Source organism: Rhinopithecus roxellana, chromosome 10 (assembly GCF_007565055.1).
Source record: "Rhinopithecus roxellana isolate Shanxi Qingling chromosome 10, ASM756505v1, whole genome shotgun sequence".
Classification (NCBI taxonomy): Eukaryota; Metazoa; Chordata; class Mammalia; order Primates; family Cercopithecidae; genus Rhinopithecus; species Rhinopithecus roxellana.
This window is the reverse complement of record NC_044558.1, coordinates 53,660,480-53,683,090: the sequence shown is the minus strand read 5'-3', so window position 1 is coordinate 53,683,090 and position 22,611 is coordinate 53,660,480. Positions and strand designations below refer to the sequence as shown.

Sequence of the window (22,611 nt, the reverse complement as noted above, 5' to 3'; positions counted from 1 at the left end):
CACTGGAGATGAGAGAAGGGAATGAGCCCTTTTGGAGCTTAAGGAGAAACAGACCTTAACTAATGACACAATAAACTTAATAATTACAATTGAATCAGGGACAATGGACAAGTAATACAAGATGCTATGACAGGTAGATAGGGGGCTGATGTCAGCTTCTCCCTGGTGGAAGGTAGGAACTGACTTTCCCTGGATTCCCAGCACTTTAAAACCCACACTTCTACTTCTGCCTTACCTGACCACTCCTCTTTTCCCCTTCTCTCAGCTTCTCCATTGCACAATGTGAGGCTTTCTGTTTGGGTTTGGAGAGGTGGATTAAGGAGCGAATGCCCCTCCCCACTGGTGATATCAGAGAGCAAGCTCTCTTCCCCTGAGGGTTGGGTGGCTAGTACTGGGCTTCTCCCTCAGTGATCTTCCTTCTTAGTTTACCTTACTTCAACACACGGAGAACCCTACCCCTCAACTCTTCCTTCCCACTTCCAAAATAGTGACTAATTTCACCCATTTATTCACTTATTCATTCATTTGGTGTTCAGTGCTTGAATCCACCCTTTTTTGCCTTCTCTGAAACTCTCTCTCCTACACTTTAGCTTGTTTTTGTTGGCTTCTTCGCATTCACTTTTAAACATATCCAAGTCTCTCCCGTCTTTAGACAAACCTCCCCTTACTGGGCTTTCCAGGTGCCACCATATATATCTCTCTCTCTTTCTTCTTCTTCTTCTTCTTCTTTTTTTTTTTTTTTTGAGATGGAGTCTCGCACTGTTGCCTGGGCTGGAGTGCAGTGGTACAATCTCAGCTCACTGCAACTTCTGCTTCCCAGGTTTAAGGGATTCTCCTCAGCCTCCCAAGTAGTTGGGATTACAGGTGCCCACCAACACGCCCAGCTAATTTTTTTGTATTTTTAGTAGAGATGGGGTTTCACTGTGTTGGCCAGGCTGGTCTTGAACTCCTGACCTCGTGATCCGCCCACCTCAGCCTCCCAAAGCGCTGGGATAACAGGCGTGAGCCACTGCGCCCCCTCCTCTGTCTTTCTTTTTACAGTCAAACTTCTTGAGTTGCCTACACTGTATGGGGATCTCCATTTCCTGTCCCCTCACTCCACCACCTTTTCAAAGTCACTCCTCAATAGAGTCACCCCAACCTTGCATGAACACGCTGCAGTCCTTTTTTTGCTTGACATCTCAGCAGCAGGCAACACAATTGACCTTTCTCTTCTACAAATGCTCTGCTGGTATCCCTCTTACCTTTCTAGCAGTTCCTTGTCTGTGGCATGAGGAATGACCTTCCTCTGCCTGTTCCATAAACCACAGAAGCCTGTCTGAGATCCTGTGCCCTGTGCTTTCTGCGCGTCCTCCCTGGGTGGTCTTATTCTCTCCCCAGCTCAAATGATTTCCATATGCTGCTAAGGACCATATCTCCAGTCCAGATCTTTCTCTGGTCTGGGGCTTCCATCTAATCCATTGTCCACCAAAAAATCCACTTGAGTATTTCGCAGGTACCACTCAGTATGAACCAAACTGAACTTGTCAGCTTTCCCCACAAACCTGTTTCTCTCCCAATACCACTACTTAGTTTAATATGAAATCAATAAATATTGACCTGGTACAGTAGCTCACACCTATAATCCCAGCATTTTGGGAGGTCAAGGCAGAATGTAACTTGAGCCTAGGAGCTTGAGGCGCAACATAGTAAGATCCTGTCCCTACAAAAATTTTTTAAAATTAGCCAGGTGTGGCAGTGTGTGCCTTGTAGTCCCAGCTGCTTGGGAGGCTGAGGTGGGAGTATCTTTTGAACCTGGGAAGTTGAGGCTGCAGTGATGCGTGATAGTGCCACTGCACTCCAGCCTAGGCAACAGAGTGAGACCCTGTCTCAAAATAAATACATTAAATAATTTAATAAATATTTATTGAATGTTTACTACCATAAATGCCAGGCAGGAACTATGTGCTAGGCATTGTCAATTAAGATGGTAAATATGGGACCGGGTGCAGTGGCTCACACCCAGCTCAATCTCAGCACTTTGAGAGGCTGAGGAGGGCAGATCACCTGAGGTTAGGAGTTCAAGACCAACCTGGCCAACGTGGTGAAACCCCACCTCTAATAAAAACACAAAAATCAGCCGGGCGTGGTGGCGGGTGCCTGTACTCCCTGCTACTGGGGAGGCTGGGGTAGGAGAATTGCTTGAACCCAGGAGACGGAGGTTGCAGTGAGCTGAGATCGTGCCACTGCACTCCAGCCTGGGTGACGGAGCGAGACTCTGTCTTAAAACAAAACAAAAAAATATGATCCTTGCCCACTCATAACAATGAAAATACGATGTAATATTGATCACTATGATAGAGGAAATACTATCATCTGCTGTAGCACATAGAAAGTATGCCCTATTTCCCATGCCAGAAACCTAGCAGTCAACCTGAATTTATCTTGTTTCCTCACCACCCGCATTGATTTAATTGATGACTGAACACTTCAATTTATATTTTCCCAATCTACCTACTTTTTATCCCCACAACTACCACTCCTTTACGCTGGACAATATAACTTCCTAACTAGTCTCATTGCATATAGTTCTGCTCCCCTCCCATCCATTCCTGACACAGCAGTCAGAGTGACCTTTTTATTTTTTTATTTTTTTTATTTTTTATTTTATTTTTTATTTTTTTGAGATGGAGTCTCGCTCTGCCACCCAGGCTGGAGTGCAGTGGCTGGATCTCAGCTCACTGCAAGCTCCGCCTCCCGGGTTCACGCCATTCTCCTGCCTCAGCCTCCCGAGTAGCTGGGACTACAGGCTCCCGCCACCTCGCCCGGCTAGTTTTTTGTATTTTTTAGTAGAGACGGGGTTTCACCGTGTTAGCCAGGATGGTCTCGATCTCCTGACCTCGTGATCCACCTGTCTTGGCTTCCCAAAGTGCTGGGATTACCGGCTTGAGCCACCACGCCCGGCCAGAGTGACCTTTTTAAAACACATATGCCCTGCTACTCTTCTGACTTAAACTTTCCACATTTTATAATGTCATTTACAGATTCCCTCTCTACCCTTTTCACAGTCTCCACCACAAACTCCACACTGCAGTCTTATGCGAATTCCTCACATTCTTAAAGTGCACTGAAATCTTTGATCCTTTGCATATGCTGTTTCCTCTGCCTGAAACACGTCTCTTCACCACTCCCTCCAGTCTTCACCTAGATAACTCTTACTCATCACTGAGATCTCAGCTGAAAGGTCCCTTGCACAGGAAAGCATCTCAGCCAGGCGCGGTGGCTCACGCCTGTAAATCCAACACTTTGGGAGGCCAAGGATGGTGGATCACTTGAGGTCAGGAGTTTGAGACCAGCTTGGGCAACATGGTAAAATCCTGTCCCTACTAAAAATACAAAACTTAGCTGGGTGTACTGGCCCAGCTATTGTAGTCCCAGCTACTTGGGAGCCTGAGGCACAAGAATCGCTTGAACCTGGGAGGCAGAGATTGCAGTGAGCTGAGATCATGCCACCGCACTCCAGCCTGGTGACAGAGCAAGACTCTGTCTCAAAAAAAAAAAAAAAAAAAAAAAAAAGGCTGGGCGCGGTGGCTCACACCTGTAATCCCAGCACTTTGGGAGGCCGAGGCAGGTGAATCACAAGGTCAGGCGTTTCAGACCAGCCTGGCCAACATGGTGAAACCCCGTCTCTACTAAAAGTACAAGAAAATTAGCTGGGCATGGTGGTGGGCACCTGTAATCCCAGCTACTTGGGAGACTGAGGCAGGAGAATCTCTTGAACCTGGGAGGCGGAGGTTGCAGTGAGCCAAGATTGTGCCACTGCACTCCAGCCCAGGTGACAGTGCGAGACTCTGCCTCAAAAAAAAAAAAAAAAAAAGCATCTTTTCACCCTTTAGAGGGGCCCTAACTCACACTTTAAGGATTATTTGATTTTCTGACTTTCAGGAAATCTGTGAGTGCTTCCAAAATAGCAGAAGCCCACATCCATTTTGTTGATAACTGTGCCTTCAATGCTTTCTACAGTCACTTCTACAGCGATTTCTGGCGTAAAGTCACATCTTTGTGCCTCAGTTCCCTCATTAGTAAAATGGAGATGAGAGACCTACCTCAGTTTGTTTATTTATTTATTTTAGACAGAGTCTCTTTCTGTTGCCAGCCTGGAGTACAGTGGTGCGATCTCGGCTGACTGCAACCTCCGCCTCCCAAGTTCAAGCAATTCTCCTGTCTCAGCCTCCCAAGTAGCTGGGATTACAGGCATGGGCCACCATGCCCAGCTAATTTTTGTATTTTTAGTAGAGATAGGGTTTCACCATGTTGTCCAGGATGGTTTTGAACTCCTGACCTCAGGTGATCTGCCCGCCTTGGCCTCCCAAAGTACTAGGATTTATTTTTTTTGAGACAGAGTCTGGCTCTGTCGTCCAGGCTGGAGTGCAATGGCACGATCTCGGTTCACTGCAACCTCCGCCTCCCGGGTTCAAGTGATTCTGCTGCCTCAGCATCCTAAGTAGCTGGGATTACAGGCGTGTACTACCACACCCCACCAATTTTTTGTATTTTTAGCAGAGACAGGGTTTCACCATGTTGGCCAGACTGGTTTTGAAATCCTGACCTCAGGTGATTTGTCCACCTCGACCTCCCAAAGTGCTAGGATTACAGGCGTGAGCCACCGCGCCCAGCCTCTTGGCTAGTTTTAAAAACTATTTTTGGCCAGGAGCGGTGGCTGACGCCTGTAATCCCAGCACTTTGGGAGGCCGAGGCAGGTGCATCACCTGAAGTCAGGAGTTCAAGACCAGCCTGGCCAACATGATGAAACCCCGTCTCTACTAAAAATACAAAAATTAGCTGGGCGTGGTGGCAGGTGTCTGTAATCCCAGCTACTAGGGAGGCTGAGGCAGGAGAATCGCTTGAACCTGGGAAGTGGAGGTTGCAGTGAGCCAAGACCACACCATTGCACTCTAGCCTGGGCGATAAGAGTGAGACTCCGTCTCAAAAAAAAAAAAAACTATTTTGTAGAAATGGGGTCTCACTATGTTGCCCAGGCAGTCTTGAATTCCTGGGCTCAAGTGATCCAGCTGCCCAAAGTACTGGGATTACAGGCATAAGTCACTGGGCCTGGCCTAGTTTTTGTTGTTGTTGTTGTTGATGTAACAACAGCCATTTTATTTTATTTTATTTTATTTTATTTTATTTTATTTTTGAGACAGAGTCTTGCTCTGTCGTCTAGGCTGGAGTGCAGTGGCCAGATCTCAGCTCACTGCAAGCTCTGCCTCCCGTGTTTACGCCATTCTCCTGCCTCAGCCTCCCGAGTAGCTGGGACTACAGGCACCTGCCACCTCGCCCGGCTAGTTTTTTGTATTTTTTAGTAGAGACAGGGTTTCACCGTGTTAGCCAGGATGGTCTCGATCTCCTGACCTTGTGATCCGCCCGTCTCGGCCTCCCAAAGTGCTGGGATTACAGGCTTAAGCCACCGTGCCCGGCCAACAGTCATTTTATTATAGTTTAACAATTGTACAGGTATGGAGCAGAAATTTGAGTAGGGCTTAGGTGGGTGATTCTTCTGTCTCATGTGGCCTTGACCAAAGGTCACTTAAGAGTTTTCAGTGGGCAGATGGGCTGGTCTGGAAGACTTCACTCACATGTCTGGCACCTTGGTAAGGATGACTGAAATGCTGGGATTAGCTGGAGCTGTCAGACAGAATATCTATATGAGACCTCTTTAGCATGGCAGCTCAAAGTGGTAGGATTTCTTTTTTTTTTTTTTTTTTTTTGAGACGGAGTCCCGCTGTGTCGCCCAGGCTGGAGTGCAGTGGCCGGATCTCAGCTCATTGCAAGCTCCGCCTCCCGGGTTCACGCCATTCTCCTGCCTCAGCCTCCCGAGTAGCTGAGACTACAGGCGCCCGCCACCTCGCCCAGCTAGTTTTTTGTATTTTTTAGTAGAGACGGGGTTTCACCATGTTAGCCAGGATAGTCTCGATCTCCTGACCTCGTGATCCGCTCGTCTCGGCCTCCCAAAGTGCTGGGATTACAGGCTTGAGCCACCGCGCCTGGCAAAGTGGTAGGATTTCTTACATGGCAGCTCAAAGCTACCAGTGTGCCAGACAGCCTGCAACTGAAGCTGCAAAACGTCTTATGGCCTAGCTTCAAAAGGCCCAGAACCTCCATATAATTTTCTGAGATCAAATGTAGAGTGCTTAAAACAATGCCTAGCTCATAAGTACTATATTATTCTTAAAATAATATGAAGATCAATAAGAAGCATCCCTTTCTCAATAACAGGTATGTGCTTCCTTGCATAATATATACTTATTGCCAAACTCTTAGCCATCTTGCATCTCTTTTTTTTTTTTTTTTTTTTTTTTTTGAGATGAAGTCTTACTCTGTTGCACAGGCTGGAGTGCAGAGGCACGATCTCGACTCACTGCAACCTCTGTCTCCTGGGTTCAAGTGATTCTCCTGGCTCAGGCTCCTGAGTGGTTGGGATTACAGGCTTGCACCACCACACCCAGCTAATTTTTGTATTTTCAGTAAAGAAGGGATTTCAACATGTTGTCCAGGCTGGACTTAAACTCCTGACCTCAAGAGATCTGCTCGCCTCAGCCTCCCAACGTGCTGGGGTTAAGGCGTGAGCCACCCCGCCCGGCCTTACTTCTCAATTTGATCTTTTCCCTAGAGATGTTCGGCCCGGCACGGTGGCTCACACCTGTAATCTCAGCACTTTGGGAGGCCGAGGTGGGCGGATCACAAGGTCAGGGAATCGAGACCATTCTAGCTAACACGGTGAAACCCCGTCTCTACTAAAAATACAAAAAATTAGCAGAGCTTGGTGGCGGGCACCTGTGGTCCCAGCTACTCGGGAGGCTGAGGCAGGAGAATGGCATGAACCCGGGGGACGGAGGTTGCAGTGAGCCGAGAGCGCGCCACTGCAGTCCAGACTGGGCGACAGAGCAAGATTCCGCCTCAAAAAAAAAAAAAAAAAAAAAAAAGAGATACTCTTCTACCCCTTTGATGAGACGTCGAGCTGTATATGAGCTCAAACTGGTATTAATATTTTACTATCTACATTCTTTTTTTTTTTTTGAGACGGAGTTTCCTCTTGTTGCCCAGGCTGGGGTGCAATGATGCAGTCTTGGCTCACTGCAACCTCCGCTTTCCGGGTTCAGGCGATTTTTTTGCTTCAGTCTCCCGAGTAGCTGGGATTACAGGCGCCTGCCACTATGCCCGGCTAATTTTGTATTTTTAGTAGAGACGGGGTTTCAGCATGTTGGCCAGGCTGGTCTCGAACTGCTGACCTCTGGTGATTCACCCGCCTCGACTCCCCAAAGTGCTGGGATTACAGGCATGAGCCACCGCGCCCGGCCTATCTACATTTTTGTTGTTGTTGATAGGATGGATGTGTACACTAACTTCCGCTTTGTCACTAAAATAATTACGCACATGGTAACTCGGAACTCTAAAACTCTGACAGTTAAGAGCTTGAATCCAGAGCCACTAAGAATAGCCGCTGTTATGACATGGCCATTGCAGGAGAAGAGAAGAAGCCACGGTTTCAGCCATCGCACTCCAGCAGCGTAAACGTCTCTTCTGGACCTCCAGAAAAATAGTGCTGCTCTAGGCCGGACGCGGTGGCTCACGCCTGTAATCCCAGCACTTTGGAAGGCTGACGCGGGCGGATCATCTGAGGTCAGGACTTCGAGACCAGCCTGGCAAAAATGGTGAAAGCCCGCCTCTACTAAAAATACAAAAATTAGCCGGGCGTGTGTCACGTGCCTGTAGTCCCAGCTACACAGGAGACTGAGGCCGGAGAATCGCTTGAACCCAGTAGGCAGAGGTTGCAGTGAGCCAAGATCGTGAGAATCGCTTGAACCCAGTAGGCAGAGGTTGCAGTGAGCCAAGATCGTGCCACTGCACTTCAGCCTAGGTAACAGAAGGAGACACACACACACACACACACACACACACACACACACACACACACACACGGCGCGCTCTAGCCGCGAATCTGCGGCTTCTTCATCTCGATGATAATCTTTTCCTATGTCCTAGTGTTGCATGATGGGAGAAATAGTCTACCTTCCGGTAGCGGTGCCCGGGCAGTGGCCTAACACGGGACTCCATTTCCCGGCGTGCCTCGCGGAGGTCGCTCAACTGAGCAGCGGAAGGCCGGTTCCGGTTGCATCAGCGTGGGATTCACGGCGAAATGAGACTGTTCGTGAGCGAGGGCGCCCCGGGTTGCTTGCCGGTGCTGGCCGCGGCCGGGAGAGCCCGGGGCAGAGCAGAGCTGCTCATCAGCACTGTAGGCCCCGAAGGTACTCTTGCTGGTGCTGGTGGGCGGTGGATGGGGGTGGGGGGCGGGACCGAAACACCCCAGATTCTCTGCAGCTGTCTTTGTCAAACCCCCAGTCCTCGCCACACACTACAATCGACCACTTCCGTTATCCTTGATCACTCCACGTCTTCTTCCCTCCCAGTCACATCTTTCACTTCCTTTAATTACCCTCAATATAATACTCTTCCCTTATCTCTATCCTCCCCTCTTCCGTCTTCCAGGACCCCGCCTCACCACAGTAAACTGCTCTTCCCTTCCCAACCTTCTCCTACACCTATCAGGCACGCCCCTCTGCTCTTTAGTTACTAGTATGACAGACCCCAGGCACCCTTTTGTATTCTTAACTCCTAACACACACACACACTTCTTTCTGTTTACCTCTTCTCATTCTCAGCCGATTGTTTGGGTGACTCTTAGGAGGTTCTCTTGTCAGTCTTCTCAGCTCTTTTAATTTTGTTCTCCCACAGTGACCTTCAGATAATTATTAAGATATCCCAGTTACTTTCAGTCGTTAAGTTCTTGGCTGCAGCACTATCCCAATACCACCAGCTCCTCTGCAGTCCCCATCTGTTGCTTCCAGCTGGCAGTTTCAGCTGAACACCTGCTGGCCTCTCCAGCCCATTCCGGACCCACCCCCTTTCAGTGGTCCTCTCCTGGAACTTCTGGGTTGAGACTGCCCATCTTTCTTTTCTAACTCACTGAACAATGCAAGATTATCCTGGCCGGGCGCGGTGGCTCAAGCCTGTAATCCCAGCACTTTGGGAGGTCGAGGCGGGCGGATCACGAGGTCAGGAGATGGAGATCATCCTGGCTAACATCGTGAAACCCCGTCTCTACTAAAAAATACAAAAAAAACTAGCCGGGCGAGGTGGCTGGCGCCTGTAGTCCCAGCTACTCAGGAGACTGAGGCAGGAGAATGGCGTGAACCTGGGGGGCGGAGCTTGCAGTGAGCTGAGATCCGGCCACTGCACTCCCGCCCGGGCCACAGAGCGAGACTCCGTCTCAAAAAAAAAAAAAAAAAAAAAAAAAAAGATTATCCTAAGTTGACAAAGCATTTCTTTTCCGTTTTTTTTTTTTTTTTAACCCATTTTCCATTTTTGCATCAGACTGTGTGGTCCCGTTCCTGACCCGGCCTAAGGTTCCTGTCTTGCAGCTGGATAGTGGCAACTACCTCTTCTCCACTAGTGCAATCTGCCGGTCAGTATTGGGCCATGGTGTAGGGAGGTGGCTGAATCAAATCAGACCGCACTGTCCTTTGTGTGGCTTTATTTGCAGCCATTGTTTCCCTGTGTAATGAGAAATGGGCTAAACAGGCCCCTCTAAATCCATCATCTGTTGCTGTCTCTCTGGGCAGATATTTCTTTTTGTTATCTGGCTGGGAGCAAGATGACCTCACTAACCAGTGGCTGGAATGGGAAGCGACAGAGCTGCAGGTAGGACTAAGGTATGGGGGATGTCTGGCAGGCCCTTGCTCTGTGTGGCCATCCTGACTCATGTACCCTGCATTTTAGCCAGCTTTGTCTGCTGCCCTGTACTATTTAGTGGTCCAAGGCAAGAAGGGGGAAGATGTTCTTGGTTCAGTGCGGAGAGCCCTGACTTACATTGACCACAGCTTGAGTCGTCAGAACTGTCCTTTCCTGGCTGGGGTGAGTTGGGTCTTGAGATGAGGATTGGGGAAGGCTTATGGTGTAAGGATTAAGAGGGAAGACTGTTTTCAGAGTGTTCAAACCCAACACTGCCACTTACTAGTAGTGTAATCTTGGCAAATCACTTAATCTCTCTAATCCTCAATTTTTTTTTTTTTTTTTTTTTTGAGACGGAGTCTTGCTCTGTCGCCCAGGCTGGAGTGCAGTGGCCGGATCTCGGCTCACTGCAAGCTCCGCCTCCCAGGTTTACGCCATTCTCCTGCCTCAGCCTCCCGAGTAGCTGGGACTACAGGCGCCCGCCACCTCGCCCGGCTAGTTTTTTTGTATTTTTTTTTTTTTTTTTTTTTTTTTTGAGGCGGAGTCTCACTCTGTCGCCCGGGCTGGAGTGCAGTGGCCGGATCTCAGCTCACTGCAAGCTCCGCCTCCCGGGCTCACGCCATTCTCCTGCCTCAGCCTCCCGGGTAGCTGGGACTACAGGCGCCCACCACCTCACCCGGCTAGTTTTTTGTAGTTTTTTTTTTAGTAGAGACGGGGTTTCACCGTGTTAGCAAGGATGGTCTCGATCTCCTGACCTCGTGATACGCCCGTCTCGGCCTCCCAAAGTGCTGGGATTACAGGCTTGAGCCACCGCGCCCGGCCCTCAATTTTTTTTTTTAGTTGTGAAATAGGGGTAGTATTAGTACCTACCTCAGTGAGTTATTGTGAGGATTAAGTGAGATCATATAAAGTGCTTAATACAGTCCTTGACACATAGTAAGTGCTCAGTAAATGTTAGATATTACCATTGGGAAGAAACTGAGTGTCTCATTTGTGTACGTTTTCCTTTTCTATCCCCAACAAAGGAGACAGAATCTCTAGCCGACATTGTTTTGTGGGGAGCCCTATACCCATTACTGCAAGATCCTGCCTACCTCCCTGGTGAGAACTGTGCATATCACTCCAACCCTAGGAGCTTGGTGTAGGGGGTTATAGAATGGGCAGTAGAATACTGAGAACTCCCTTCAAGGTGCAGCTAGACTGGGTAACTGTAGCAGGAGATGGCTGAGGGAACTGGGGAAAGCAACTGGAGAAACCTCACAAAGAAGGGGGAAGAGGCCCGTCCTGCCTACCAGGTCCTTATGTTTGCTGATTTTCTTTTCTCCCATACCCACAGAGGAGCTGAGTGCCCTGCACAGCTGGTTCCAGACACTGAGTACTCAGGAGCCATGTCAGCGAGCTGCAGAGACTGTACTGAAACAGCAAGGTGTCCTGGCTCTCCGGCCTTACCTCCAAAAGCAGCCCCAGCCCAGCTCCCCTGAGGGAAGGGCTGTCACCAATGAGCCTGAGGTTTGGAACAGGGCCTGAGGTGGGAGGTGGCTAGGAGATGGACTTTGAGCATGGCCACCAACTTTTTCAGGTAGTGGCAAGCAGAAAGTTTCTTTACTCTGTGGGCCCCCCTCACCTGGTAAGGGATTCTCTCTACTCTTCATAGGAGGAGGAGCTGGCTACCCTATCTGAGGAGGAGATTGCTATGGCTGTTACTGCCTGGGAGAACGGCCTAGAAAGTTTGCCCCCGTTGCGGCCCCAGCAGAATCCAGTGTGAGTAGACATGGCACATGTGAGTGGGGCTTGATTTTGTAGTGGAAATTGTTGATAGAGCCAGAACCTGCCTGATAGGTCCCATGTGCTGATCTCTCTTAAGTTTTTCATCCTCTCCTTTTAATTCTTACACCTCTTTTTTTTTTTTTACACTTTCTCTTAGCTTATCATTTTGGACACTTTATCTGTCCCATCTGCACCCATGTTTTTCTTTTCTTTCCTCTTTTTCTTTTTTTTTCTTGAGATGGAGTTTCGCTCTTGTTGCCCAGCCTGGAGTGCATTGGCGTGATCTTGGCTCACTACAGCCTCTGCCTCCCGGGTTCAAACGAGTCTCCTGCCTTAGCCTCCCAAGTAGCTGGGATTGTAGGTGTGCACCACCACGTCTGGCTAATTTTTTGTAGAGACAAGGTTTCACCATGTTGCCCAGACAGGCTGGTCTCGAACTCCTGACCTCAGGTGATCCACCAGCCTCAGCCTCCCAAAGTGCTGGGATTACAGACATGAGCCACCGTGCTGGCCCTGCACCCATGTTTTTCAGCTACTTTTTACCCACTGATGGAGCTAAATCTATTTTTCCAGTCCAGATCTGTATTCTGAACTCCAGGCACATTTGCCATACCATCCTAGATTCCTTTACCTCCACAGGCATCTCAAATTCAACATGTCCAAAACCAAACCTGTTATCTTCCCTGCCAGCTGCCCTTTTATTTATTCACCTGCCTTTGTTGAACAGCCTCCACTTTCCACCTAAAATCCAAGCCAGGGATCTTGGTGTTACCTAGACTTCTTCCTTTCTCCCTAGCTGTATCATTCATTCCCCTACCAAGTCATTGATTCTAACTCTTAAGTAGTCCTTGAATCCACCCCTTCTCCTCCGTATTGTCACTGTCACTACACAGATACTAGCAAACCTTGTCATCTCTTACCCTCTTTCCCTGCCACTCTGTACTCCACACTGCTCCAGAATGACTGCTTAAAACTGCACAGACTATGATCACTCCTCTTTAGAATTCTATCGAGGGTTCCTTTGTGTAATTCGCAAGGCCCCTGACTGCAGGCTCAGTAACATATTTTGTCCCTCTCCTGCTACACTAAGATAATATTTATACATATGCAGATTTTTCCATCAAAATGAAATTATTTATAGTTCTGAGTATGTTGCCATTCAATAAAGATTTGAGTGTTGACTCCTTGCCAGTCCCTGCATGCCAGGAGTTGGGTATACTGAGGGGAACAAGACAGACAGGATCTCTGCTGTCATGGGACTTTCTTTTTTTTTTTTTTTTTTTTTTTTTTTTTTTTTTTGAGACGGAGTCTCACTCTGCCGCCCAGGCTGGAGTGCAGTGGCCCGATCTCAGCTCACTGCAAGCTCCGCCTCCCGGGTTCACGCCATTCTCCTGCCTCAGCCTCCCAAGTAGCTGGGACTACAGGCGCCCGCCACGTCGCCCGGCTAGTTTTTTGTATTTTTAGTAGAGACGGGGTTTCACCATGTTAGCCAGGATGGTCTCGATCTCCTGACCTCGTGATCCGCCCGCCTCGGCCTCCCAAAGTGCTGGGATTACAGGCTTGAGCCACCGCGCCCGGCCCTGTCATGGGACTTTCTGTCTGGTAGGATAGACAGGTATTTTAAAAACTGTCACACAAATGTACAATTATATGTTTTGAAAAGTCCAGGCTGGGCGCAGTGGCTCATGCCTGTAATCCTAGCACTTTGGGAGGCTGAGGTGGCTGGATCATTTGAAGTCAGGAGTTTAAGACCAGCCTGGCCGACATGGTGAAACCCTGCCTCTACTAAAAATACAAAAATTAGCCAGGTGTTGTGGCGGGCATCTGTAGTCCCAGCTACTCGGGAAGGTGAGGCGGGAGAATTGCTTGAACCTGGGAGGCGGAGGTTGCAGTGAGCCAAGATCATGCCACTACACTCCAGCCTGGGCGACAGATCAAGGCTCTGTCTCAAAAAAAAAAAAAAAAAAGTTCAATGAAGGAAAAGAAAAGGTTGATATGAGAGGAAATATCAGAAGTGACTAATTTAGAGTCCTCTCTAAAATACTGAGTAAAGACTTAAAATGGCCGGGCGTGGTGGCTCATGCCTGTAATTCTAGCACTTTGGGAGGCCAAGGCAGCAGATCACCTGAAATCAGCAGTTCAAGACCAGCCTGGCTAACATGGCGAAACCCCGTCTCTACTAAATACACAAAAATTAGCTGGGCATGGTGGCTTGTGCCTGTAATCCCTGCTACTCAGGAGGCTGAGGCTGGAGAATTGCTTGAACCTGGGTGGCGGAGGTTGCAGTGAGCCAAGATGGCGCCAGTGCACTCCAGCCTGGTTAACAGAGTGCGACTTCATTTCACACACACCCACAAAAAAGACTTAAAACAAATTTGAGACTTGCAAGATAAGTGGGGGCTAGTTAGGCAAGAATAAGAGTGGAGAGAGGGTGTTTTCAGAGAGAGGAAACCTAATATGCAAAGACCTGAGGAGCAAGAGAGTTTGCCTCTTAAGGAATTCCTAAAAGGATAGTGGTGGCAGGCTGGTCAGTTGGGGGCACATGGGTCAAAATAAGTTTTGAGAGGGAGGTGGGGCTGGCATCATGCCATTGTCTCTCACCTCTGTGCCTTCATGCATACTGTTCCTTCTCCCTGGAATGCCAGCATCTTACCTGCCTGATGCACAACTCTTCTTGCAGAGAGGAGTTCTAGCTTTTCATTCTCTATAGAGTATGAGACAGTCCTAAGTGCTTCAATTTCTGGGAGGTCCCATTGTCATGATGTAATTGTCACATTACATGTCTGTTTCTTCACTAATTTGTAAGCTCATTGAAAGTAGAGATGTCGGCCGGGCACGGTGGCTCAAGCCTGTAGTCCCAGCACTCTGGGAGGCCGAGACGGGCGGATCACGAGGTCAGGAGATCGAGACCGTCCTGGCTAACACGGTGAAACCCCGTCTCTACTAAAAAATACAAAAAACTAGCTGGGCGAGGTGGCGGGCGCCTGTAGTCCCAGCTACTCGGGAGGCTGAGGCAGGAGAATGGCGTGAACCCGGGAGGCAGAGCTTGCAGTGAGCTGAGATCCAGCCACTGCACTGCACTCCAGCCTGGGCGACAGAGCGAGACTCCATCTCAAAAAAAAAAAAAAAAAAAAAGAAAGTAGAGATGTCTCTTTTATGGGGCTCACTTGCTAGCACAGGGCCAAGTGTTCTGTAGATATTGATAAAAATTTGAATGAATTTATGAAAGTCCATCCTTGTTTTGCTTGTTTTTTTTGAGATGGAGTCTTGCTCTGTTGCCCAGGCTGGAGTGCAGTGGTGCAGTCTCGGCTCACTGCAAGCTCCGCCTTCTGGGTTCACACCTTTCTCCTGCCTCAGCCTCCCGAGTAGCTGGTACTACAGGCGCCCGCCACCAGCCCACCTAATTTTTTAAAAATTTTTAGTAGAGACAGGGTTTCACCGTGTTAGCCAGGATGGTCTCGATCTCCTGACCTCGTGATCCGCCCGCCTTGGCCTCCCAAAGTGCTGGGATTACAGGCGTGAGCCACTGTGCCGGGCCTTCTGTTTTACTTGTTTTGAGTATATATTGCACATATATTGTGGATTCAGTTTAATGCTAAGCACTTATGGTTTGTTTTTTTTTTTTGAGATGGAGTCTCGCGCTGTTGCCCAGGCTGGGGTGCAGTGGCATGATCTTGGCTCACTGTAACCTCTGCCTCCCAGGTTCGAGTGATTCTTATGTCTCAGCCTCCTGAGTAGCTGGGATTACAGGTGCCTACCACCATGCCCGGCTAATTTTTTGTATTTTTAGTAGAGACAGAAGGTTTCACTATGTTGGCTAGGCTGGTCTTGAACTGACCTCATGATCCACCCATCTCGGTCTCCCAAAGTGTTGGGATTACAGGCGTGAGCCACCGCGCCTGGCAATACTAAGCACTTTCTTTTTTTTTTTCGAAACTGAGTCTCACTAGGATGGAGTGAGTGACGCAATCTTGGCTCGACACAATCTTGGCTCACTGCAACCTCCACCTTCCGGGTTCAAGCGATTCTCCTGTCTCAGCCCCCCGAGTAGCTGGGATTACCGGCATGTGCCACCACACCCGGCTAATTTTTGTACTTTTTTAGTAGAGATGGGGTTTTACCATGTTGGCCAGGCTGGTCTTGAACTCCTGACCTCATGATCTGCCCGCCTCAGCCTCCCAAAGTGCTGGGATTACAGGCATGAGCCACTGCGTCCGGCCAATACTAAGCACTTCCAAGGCTCATATAGAATAGGAAGCATTGCCATCGCTCATGCCTGAAATCCCAGTACTTTGGGAGGCTGAGGCAGGAGGATCACTTGAGCCCAGGAGTTCGAGACCAGTCCTGGCAACATAGACTGCATTTCTTCAAAAAAAATTTAAAAATTATCCAGGCACGGTGATGCATGCCTGAAGTTCCAGCTACTTGGGAGGCTGAGGTGGAAGGGTCATTTTGAGCCCAGGAGTTCAAGATTATAGTGTGCTGTGTTGTGTTGTGCCACTGCCCTCCAGCCTAGGTGACAGAGGGAGACCCTGTCTCTTAAAAAAAAAAAAAAAAAGATAACCTTTCTCAGTCATAAGTGGAGGAGGAGATAATTGGCATTGAAGATCCTGTGGGCAGACTAAGCTGTGTTGGGCTAGAGTGCTTGCCTTCCTTTGATCTTCTTTGGCACTTTGCACCTCTTCATTACACTGATCCCAGTCAGCAGTTACATAATAGAATGTAATACTCTTAGGAGCAGAACCTAGGGCATATTCGCCTCTATATTTGCCACAGCAGTAAGCACACTCATTCTGAGAGAGAAGTGACAGTGTAACAAAAGGAGCAGTACTCAATATCGTACAAAGTGGTTAGGGGCTTGGGATACAAAAAAGACTGTGTGGGAAGATGGCCGTCAGTGAAGGAAGGTTTTCTTGGAGGAGGTGATTTCTAAGCTGGATTTCAGAGAAAGTTACGATACTCAGTTATGGGGAGAAAGGGTGATGGATGCACAAGAAATTAGTGAGATGTGTTTTATGGCAATAAGCTGTAAAATGTTCTAGGAAGTATTTGGGCCATCTATTGGGATATGTAGCAGCAGCTGGGAAGAAGGGTTGAGGTTAATGTGAGGGAATCGGGGAGCCAGTGACTGTAGGCTAAGAATGGTTGGAAAGATGACAGGAGCCTTAGTGTAGTGTCAGTGCTAAAGAGGGAATGTCGATACAGGATATGTACAGCTCAGATGTCAAGGATGATGAAACTTGAAAAGGAATACTGAATTGAGTGCCTTCAGACAGCAGGTTGAATGGCATGAACAGCAATTATCCTGGAAAAGTGGGGAGGAGAGGGTGACAGTGAAGGCAAAACTGGTGCCTGCTGGTTTGAGTTAGGCCATGAGGAAGTGACAGACAAGAGTTAGAGAGTCGGTACAAAAGGACTTGTTAAGGGTTGTATCTAGAGGGGTGAGCTCTTCGGATTTCAGATAGTGGCTAGAGATGATAGTAACATAGCACCTGGAAAGAAGAAGAGAAGCCAGCGCTGGGAAAGTATTCTTGGGAGTGGTGAGAGGATGATGATCAGAAAGAGTCTAGGGAGAGTTTGAGCCTGAGAATGAGGTAATAGAAAAGCAGTCATGATAGTAAAAGGGCAGAAATTGGTGTTGGAACAAGGCTCCTTCGTAGCAGTATAGGAGACTTCCTCACTGTGGCAGCGCCCTGTATTTGCAGCTATAGGGGATCTTAGGGTCCCTGGGGGAGCTGTGGTCCTGTGGGTTCGTGTGCAGAAAGACTTCGAGTGTACATGAACACACAACAGTAGAACAAATCTGTGTCTGGGTGTTCTGTGCACTTTGGGTCCCTCTTGACCCTCACATCCCCCCATGCACTGTTCTCTTCCTCTTTCCTTACTAGGTTGCCTGTGACTGGGGAAAGGAATGTGCTCATCACCAGTGCCCTCCCTTACGTCAACAATGTCCCCCACCTTGGGAACATCATTGGTTGCGTGCTCAGTGCCGATGTCTTTGCCAGGTGGAGCCAGCTGCTGGGGGAGAGACCTCCTAAGGGAAGGGCGGGTCCCAGGGGAATAGGATGCCTCAAGGGTGGGGCTGGTGAGATCCCAAGGACAAGGGAGCACTGAGGCGGGGCCCCCTAGCAGTCACCATATTCCCTTGCAGGTACTCTCGCCTCCGCCAGTGGAACACCCTCTATCTGTGTGGGACAGATGAGTATGGTACAGCGACAGAGACCAAAGCTATGGAGGAGGGACTAACCCCCCAGGAGATCTGTGACAAGTACCACATCATCCATGCTGACATCTACCGCTGGTTTAACATTTCGTTTGATACTTTTGGTCGCACCACCACTCCACAGCAGACCAAGTAAGTTTCCTCTAATGAGGCAGAAATGGGGCTTGAAGGCTGGGACTGGGAACAGTGAGAGTATCTTGGAGATAGAAGTAACCCCGGTGACTATCTGGGCACTCCTAAACTTAGGATCTCAATATCACCCTGGGCAGTTATCCAGGCCTTTTTGGGGGGAAGACGGTGTGTTTAGAAGCCTGACCAGGGACTGAAGGAGCAGCTGAGGGAGGCAAGAGACCAGACGCAGGCTCATGGGAACTGTCTTCCCTCTAGTGCTTCCCTTCCTGTCTGGCTTTCCTGGAGTCTAAGACACTTCTTCCCACTCCTGTATGCATTTATAACACATAAACTCATTCTTCCTTTGCCTAATACTCATCTTTATAAAAAGTTTGCATAGCTGGGTGCGGTGGCTCACACCTATAATCCCAGCACTTTGGGAGGCCGAGGCGGGCGGATCACCTGAGGTCAGGAGTTCAAGACCAGCCTGACCAACATGGAGAAACCCCATCTCTACTAAAAATACAAAAATTATCTGGGTGTGGTGGCTCATGCCTATCAGCCCAGCTACTTGGGAAGCTGAGGCAGAAGAATCTCTTGAACCCAGGAGGCGGAGGTTGCGGTGAGCCAAGATCATGCCATTGCACTCCAGCCTGGGCAACAAGAGCAGAACTCTGTCTCAAAAAAAAAAAAAAAAAGGCTGGGGCTGGACGTGGTGGCTCAGGCCTGTAATCCCAGTACTTCGGGAGGCAGAGGCGGGCGGATCATGAGGTCAGGAGATCGAGACCATCCTGGCTAACATGGTGAAACCCCGTCTCTACTAAAAATAAAAATAAAAAAAAAAACCGGGCGTGGTGGCGGGCGCCTGTAGTCCCAGCTACTCCAGAGGCTGAGGCAGGAGAATGGTGTGAACCCGGGAGGCGGAGCTTACAGTGAGCCGAGATAGTGCCACTGCACTCCAGCCTTGGTGACAGAGCGAGACTCTGTCTCAAAAAAAAAAAAAAGGGCTGGGTGCGGTGGCTCACACCTGTAATCTCAGCACTTTGGGAGGCCGAGGCAGGTAGATCACGAGGTCAGGAGTTCAAGACCAGCCTGGCCAAGATGGTGAAACCCTGTCTCTACTAAGAATACAAAAATTAGCCAGGCCTGGTGGTGGGCACCTGTAATCCCAGATACCTGGGAGGCTGAGGCAGAGAATTGCTTGAACCCGGGAGGCAGAGGTTGCAGTGAGCTGAGATCGCGCCACTGCACTCCAGCCTAGGCAACAGAGCAAGACTCTGTCTCAAAACAAACAAACAAAAAAAACCCCCAAAACTTTGCATAGTAGACAGGCGGCCAACTGATAGTGCTATGCAGTTTAGTTTAGCACTTGGACTGATTTAATTTTTAGGATATGTTAAAGAACAGACAGTCCTATCCTATTGGAGATTTTTGTTAATGAAAAATACAAAACAGATAAATCTGTATTCAACAAAAGTGAATTCTAAAATGTTGAGGGGAGAGACTGTGTGGGCAGTTGGGGAATATGTATGAGGGATCTGGGCTCATCCAGTAAAACTCTCAAAAGATGAATAGATGGCCTTTTCCTTGAGGAGCCTTCTGCCTGATTTCTTTGTCACTGAGTTTGGGTCCCTAGTTGGAGTGGCAGGAGGAAGGGGTGCACCACGTCTTCTGACTATCTCTTCCTGATCTCTGGCCTGCCTCACCAGAATTACCCAGGACATTTTCCAGCGGTTGCTGACACGAGGTTTTGTGCTGCAAGATACTGTGGAGCAACTGCGGTGTGAGCGCTGTGCTCGCTTCCTGGCCGACCGCTTCGTGGAGGGTGTATGTCCCTTCTGTGGCTATGAGGAGGCTCGGGGTGACCAGTGTGACAAATGTGGCAAGCTCATCAATGCTGTCGAGCTTAAGGTGAGAGGAGGGTCTCCATGGGAGCCCAGGAGTAGACAGTCCTTATTCTTAAGGGACTCCCTTCTTGTCCCATTTAGGATTTTTATTTTAGCATTCTAGACCTTTAACCAGTGGCCCTTTCTGCCCCATCTCAGCAACTCATCATTTAGTTCATTTGAAAAATACCCCCTGAGCACTTACTATGTGCTGAGCACTGTGCTAAGAAATAGACAAGTTGAGTTTCTATTTCCCAACCTTTGGTCTTGCATCACACCACCCGATCTACATTTGTTTAGATCCTTCTCTCTTCCATAAATACCTTCTCTTCTAGCCATTTGTTAATTTATTTCTTTATTCATTTATTCAACATACATTTTTTGAGTCCTTAGAATAGGCCAGTTACAATTCTGAGTGCTGGTGATATAGCAATGTACAAGACAGACTTTTATTTAGTATGGTCAGGAGACTGACACTAAATAAGGAAATGATATAGAATAAACCGCCAGGAAAATGTGATAGAGAGTGACTTCTGGGGGAAGATTTAACTTAGGTAGGGAAGGCCTTTCAGAGGCAGTAACATTTGAACTGAGAGTTTAACCAAAGAATTAGGAGCAAGCCAGGCAATAAGAGATTAAGGATGTTCTAAGCAGAAGGACTAGGAAATGCAAAGGCCATGAGGCAGCTAAGAGCTGAAAAGGCAGAACTGGCAAGGCCAGTGTAGCAGTAACACAGTGAGTAAGGAGGAGGGTAGACTGAGATGAGGTGGGAGTCAGGCAGGGGCTAGATCACCAGGGCCTATGAAGCCATTGTGGGAATTTAGGTTTTATTCTGGTTGAATGACAAGCTGCTCTGTGGAAAATGGATGGCAGGGAAGCAAGCAAGAAAGTATGTTGAAGGGGCTGGGCATGGTGGCTCATACCTATAATGCCAGCAATTTGGGAGGCCAAGCCGGGTGGATCACTTGAAGCCACGAATTCGAGACCAGCCTGGCTGTAACATGGCAACCCTGTCTCTACTAAAAATACAAAAATGGCCAGGTGCAGTGGCTCATGCCTGTAATCCCAGCACTTTGGGAGGCTGAGTTGGGCAGATCACTTGAGGTCAGGAGTTCCAGACCAGCCTGGCCAACATGGTGAAACCCCGTCTCTACTAAAAAAACACAAAAATTATCTGGGTGTGGTGGCGGACCCCTGTAATCCCCGCTTCTTGGGAGGCTGAGGCTTGAGAATCACTTGAACCTGGGAGGCAGAAAGAAGTTGCAGTGAGCCGAGATTGCGCCACTGCACTCCAGCCTGGGTTACAAAGTAAGACTCTATCTAAAAAAAAAAAAGAAGCCGGGCGCGGTGGCTCAAGCCTGTAATCCCAGCACTTTGGGAGGCCGAGGCGGGCGGATCACAAGGTCAGGAGATCGAGACCATCCTGGCTAACACAGTGAAACCCCGTCTCTACTAAAAAATACAAAAAACTAGCTGGGCGAGGTGGCGGGCGCCTGTAGTCCCAGCTACTCGGGAGGCTGAGGCAGGAGAATGGCGTGAACCCGGGAGGCGGAGCTTGCAGTGAGCTGAGATCTGGCCAGTGCACTCCAGCTTGGGTGACAGAGCGAGACTCCGTCTCAAAAAAAAAAAAAAAAACACGCACAAAAATTATCCAGGCCATGGTGGCACACACCTGTAATCCCAGCTACTTGGGAGGCTGAGGTAGGAGAATCTCTTGAACCTGGGAGGCAGAGGTTGCAGTGAGCCAAGATTGCCACTGCATTCCAGCCTGGGTGACAGAGCAAGACTGTCCTCCCTCCTCCCAAAAAAAAAAAAAAAAAGTAAGGAGAAGGATTTGGAGGTTACAAGGCTACAACCCAGAAATGGGATGATGGTGGCTTGCACTAGGTTAGTAGCACTAGAAATGGAAAATAAAAAAATAGACTTGAGGTATATTTTTGGAGGTAAACTCTACGGAGTTGGATAGACTGGAATTTGGGATGGTCAGGAAAAAGATGCCTTGCAGGTTTTTGGCCTGGGTAGATGGTAGTACCATCTGTGAACGTGAGTGAGGAGAATAGGCTTTCAGGTGGGATGCAGCCATACTGTTTGGGTTAGTTAAGCTTGAGATACCTGTTAGATATCTAGGCAGAGAAGTTAGGTAGACAGTTGGATATTAGGCATATGGAGTTCAGGAGGGAGATCCTGAGAGAATTATAATTTCTCACTTTCAAAAACTCAGATCAAAACTCACTTGGGGCCAGGTGTGGTGGCTCACACTTGTAATCCCAGGACTTCGGGAGGCTGAGGTGGGCAGATCACCTGAGGTCAGGAGGTCAGACCAGCCTGACCAACATGGCAAAACCCCCACCTCTACTAAAAATACAAGAATTAGCTGGGTGTGGTGGTGCGTGCCTGTAATCCCAGCTACTAGGGAGGCTGAGGCAGGATAATCTCTTGAACCTGAAAGGTGGAGATTTCAGTGAGCTGAGACTGTCACCGCACTCCAGCCTGGGTGACAAAGTGAGACTGTTTCAAAAAAAAAGCAACAACAAAAAAGCCAGGCACGGTGACTCACGCTGTAATCCCAGCACTTGGGGAGGCTGAGGCGGGCAGATCAGCCTCCATTAGCCATCACCCTTCCATGTTTATATAGTCAGTTTATGCCACACAAGTAAATTTACTCTGTAAAGATCTGCACTTGTTTCTTTTTTTTTTTTTTTTTTTTTTTTGTGAGATGGAGTTTTACTCTTGTTGCCCAGGCTGGACTGCAATGGCACGATCTTGGCTCAGTGCAACCTCCACTACCCAGGTTCAAGCGATCCTCCTGCCTCAGCCTCCTGAGTAACTGGGATTACAGGTGCACACTACCAAACT

At 48.7% G+C, this 22,611-nt stretch overlaps 1 protein-coding gene across 2 annotated transcripts in view; it reads left to right on the top strand.

Moving 5' to 3' along the window:
* The first annotated feature begins 7,953 nt into the window (after window positions 1-7,953).
* The window catches only part of MARS1 (methionyl-tRNA synthetase 1), a 27,238-nt gene continuing 12,580 nt past the window's right edge, over window positions 7,954-22,611 (top strand). Inside the window, exons 1-10 of one of the 2 annotated variants that reach the window (XM_030938469.1) lie at window positions 7,954-8,285; window positions 9,412-9,502; window positions 9,660-9,738; window positions 9,817-9,951; window positions 10,794-10,869; window positions 11,105-11,277; window positions 11,423-11,529; window positions 17,424-17,540; window positions 17,687-17,890; window positions 19,579-19,780. In XM_030938469.1, coding sequence (XP_030794329.1) covers window positions 8,177-8,285; window positions 9,412-9,502; window positions 9,660-9,738; window positions 9,817-9,951; window positions 10,794-10,869; window positions 11,105-11,277; window positions 11,423-11,529; window positions 17,424-17,540; window positions 17,687-17,890; window positions 19,579-19,780 — 1,293 coding nt within the window. In that variant the 5' untranslated portion in view covers window positions 7,954-8,176. The remainder of the gene's footprint in view (window positions 8,286-9,411; window positions 9,503-9,659; window positions 9,739-9,816; window positions 9,952-10,793; window positions 10,870-11,104; window positions 11,278-11,422; window positions 11,530-17,423; window positions 17,541-17,686; window positions 17,891-19,578; window positions 19,781-22,611) is intronic. The other variant, XM_030938470.1, reaches the window with a different exon arrangement.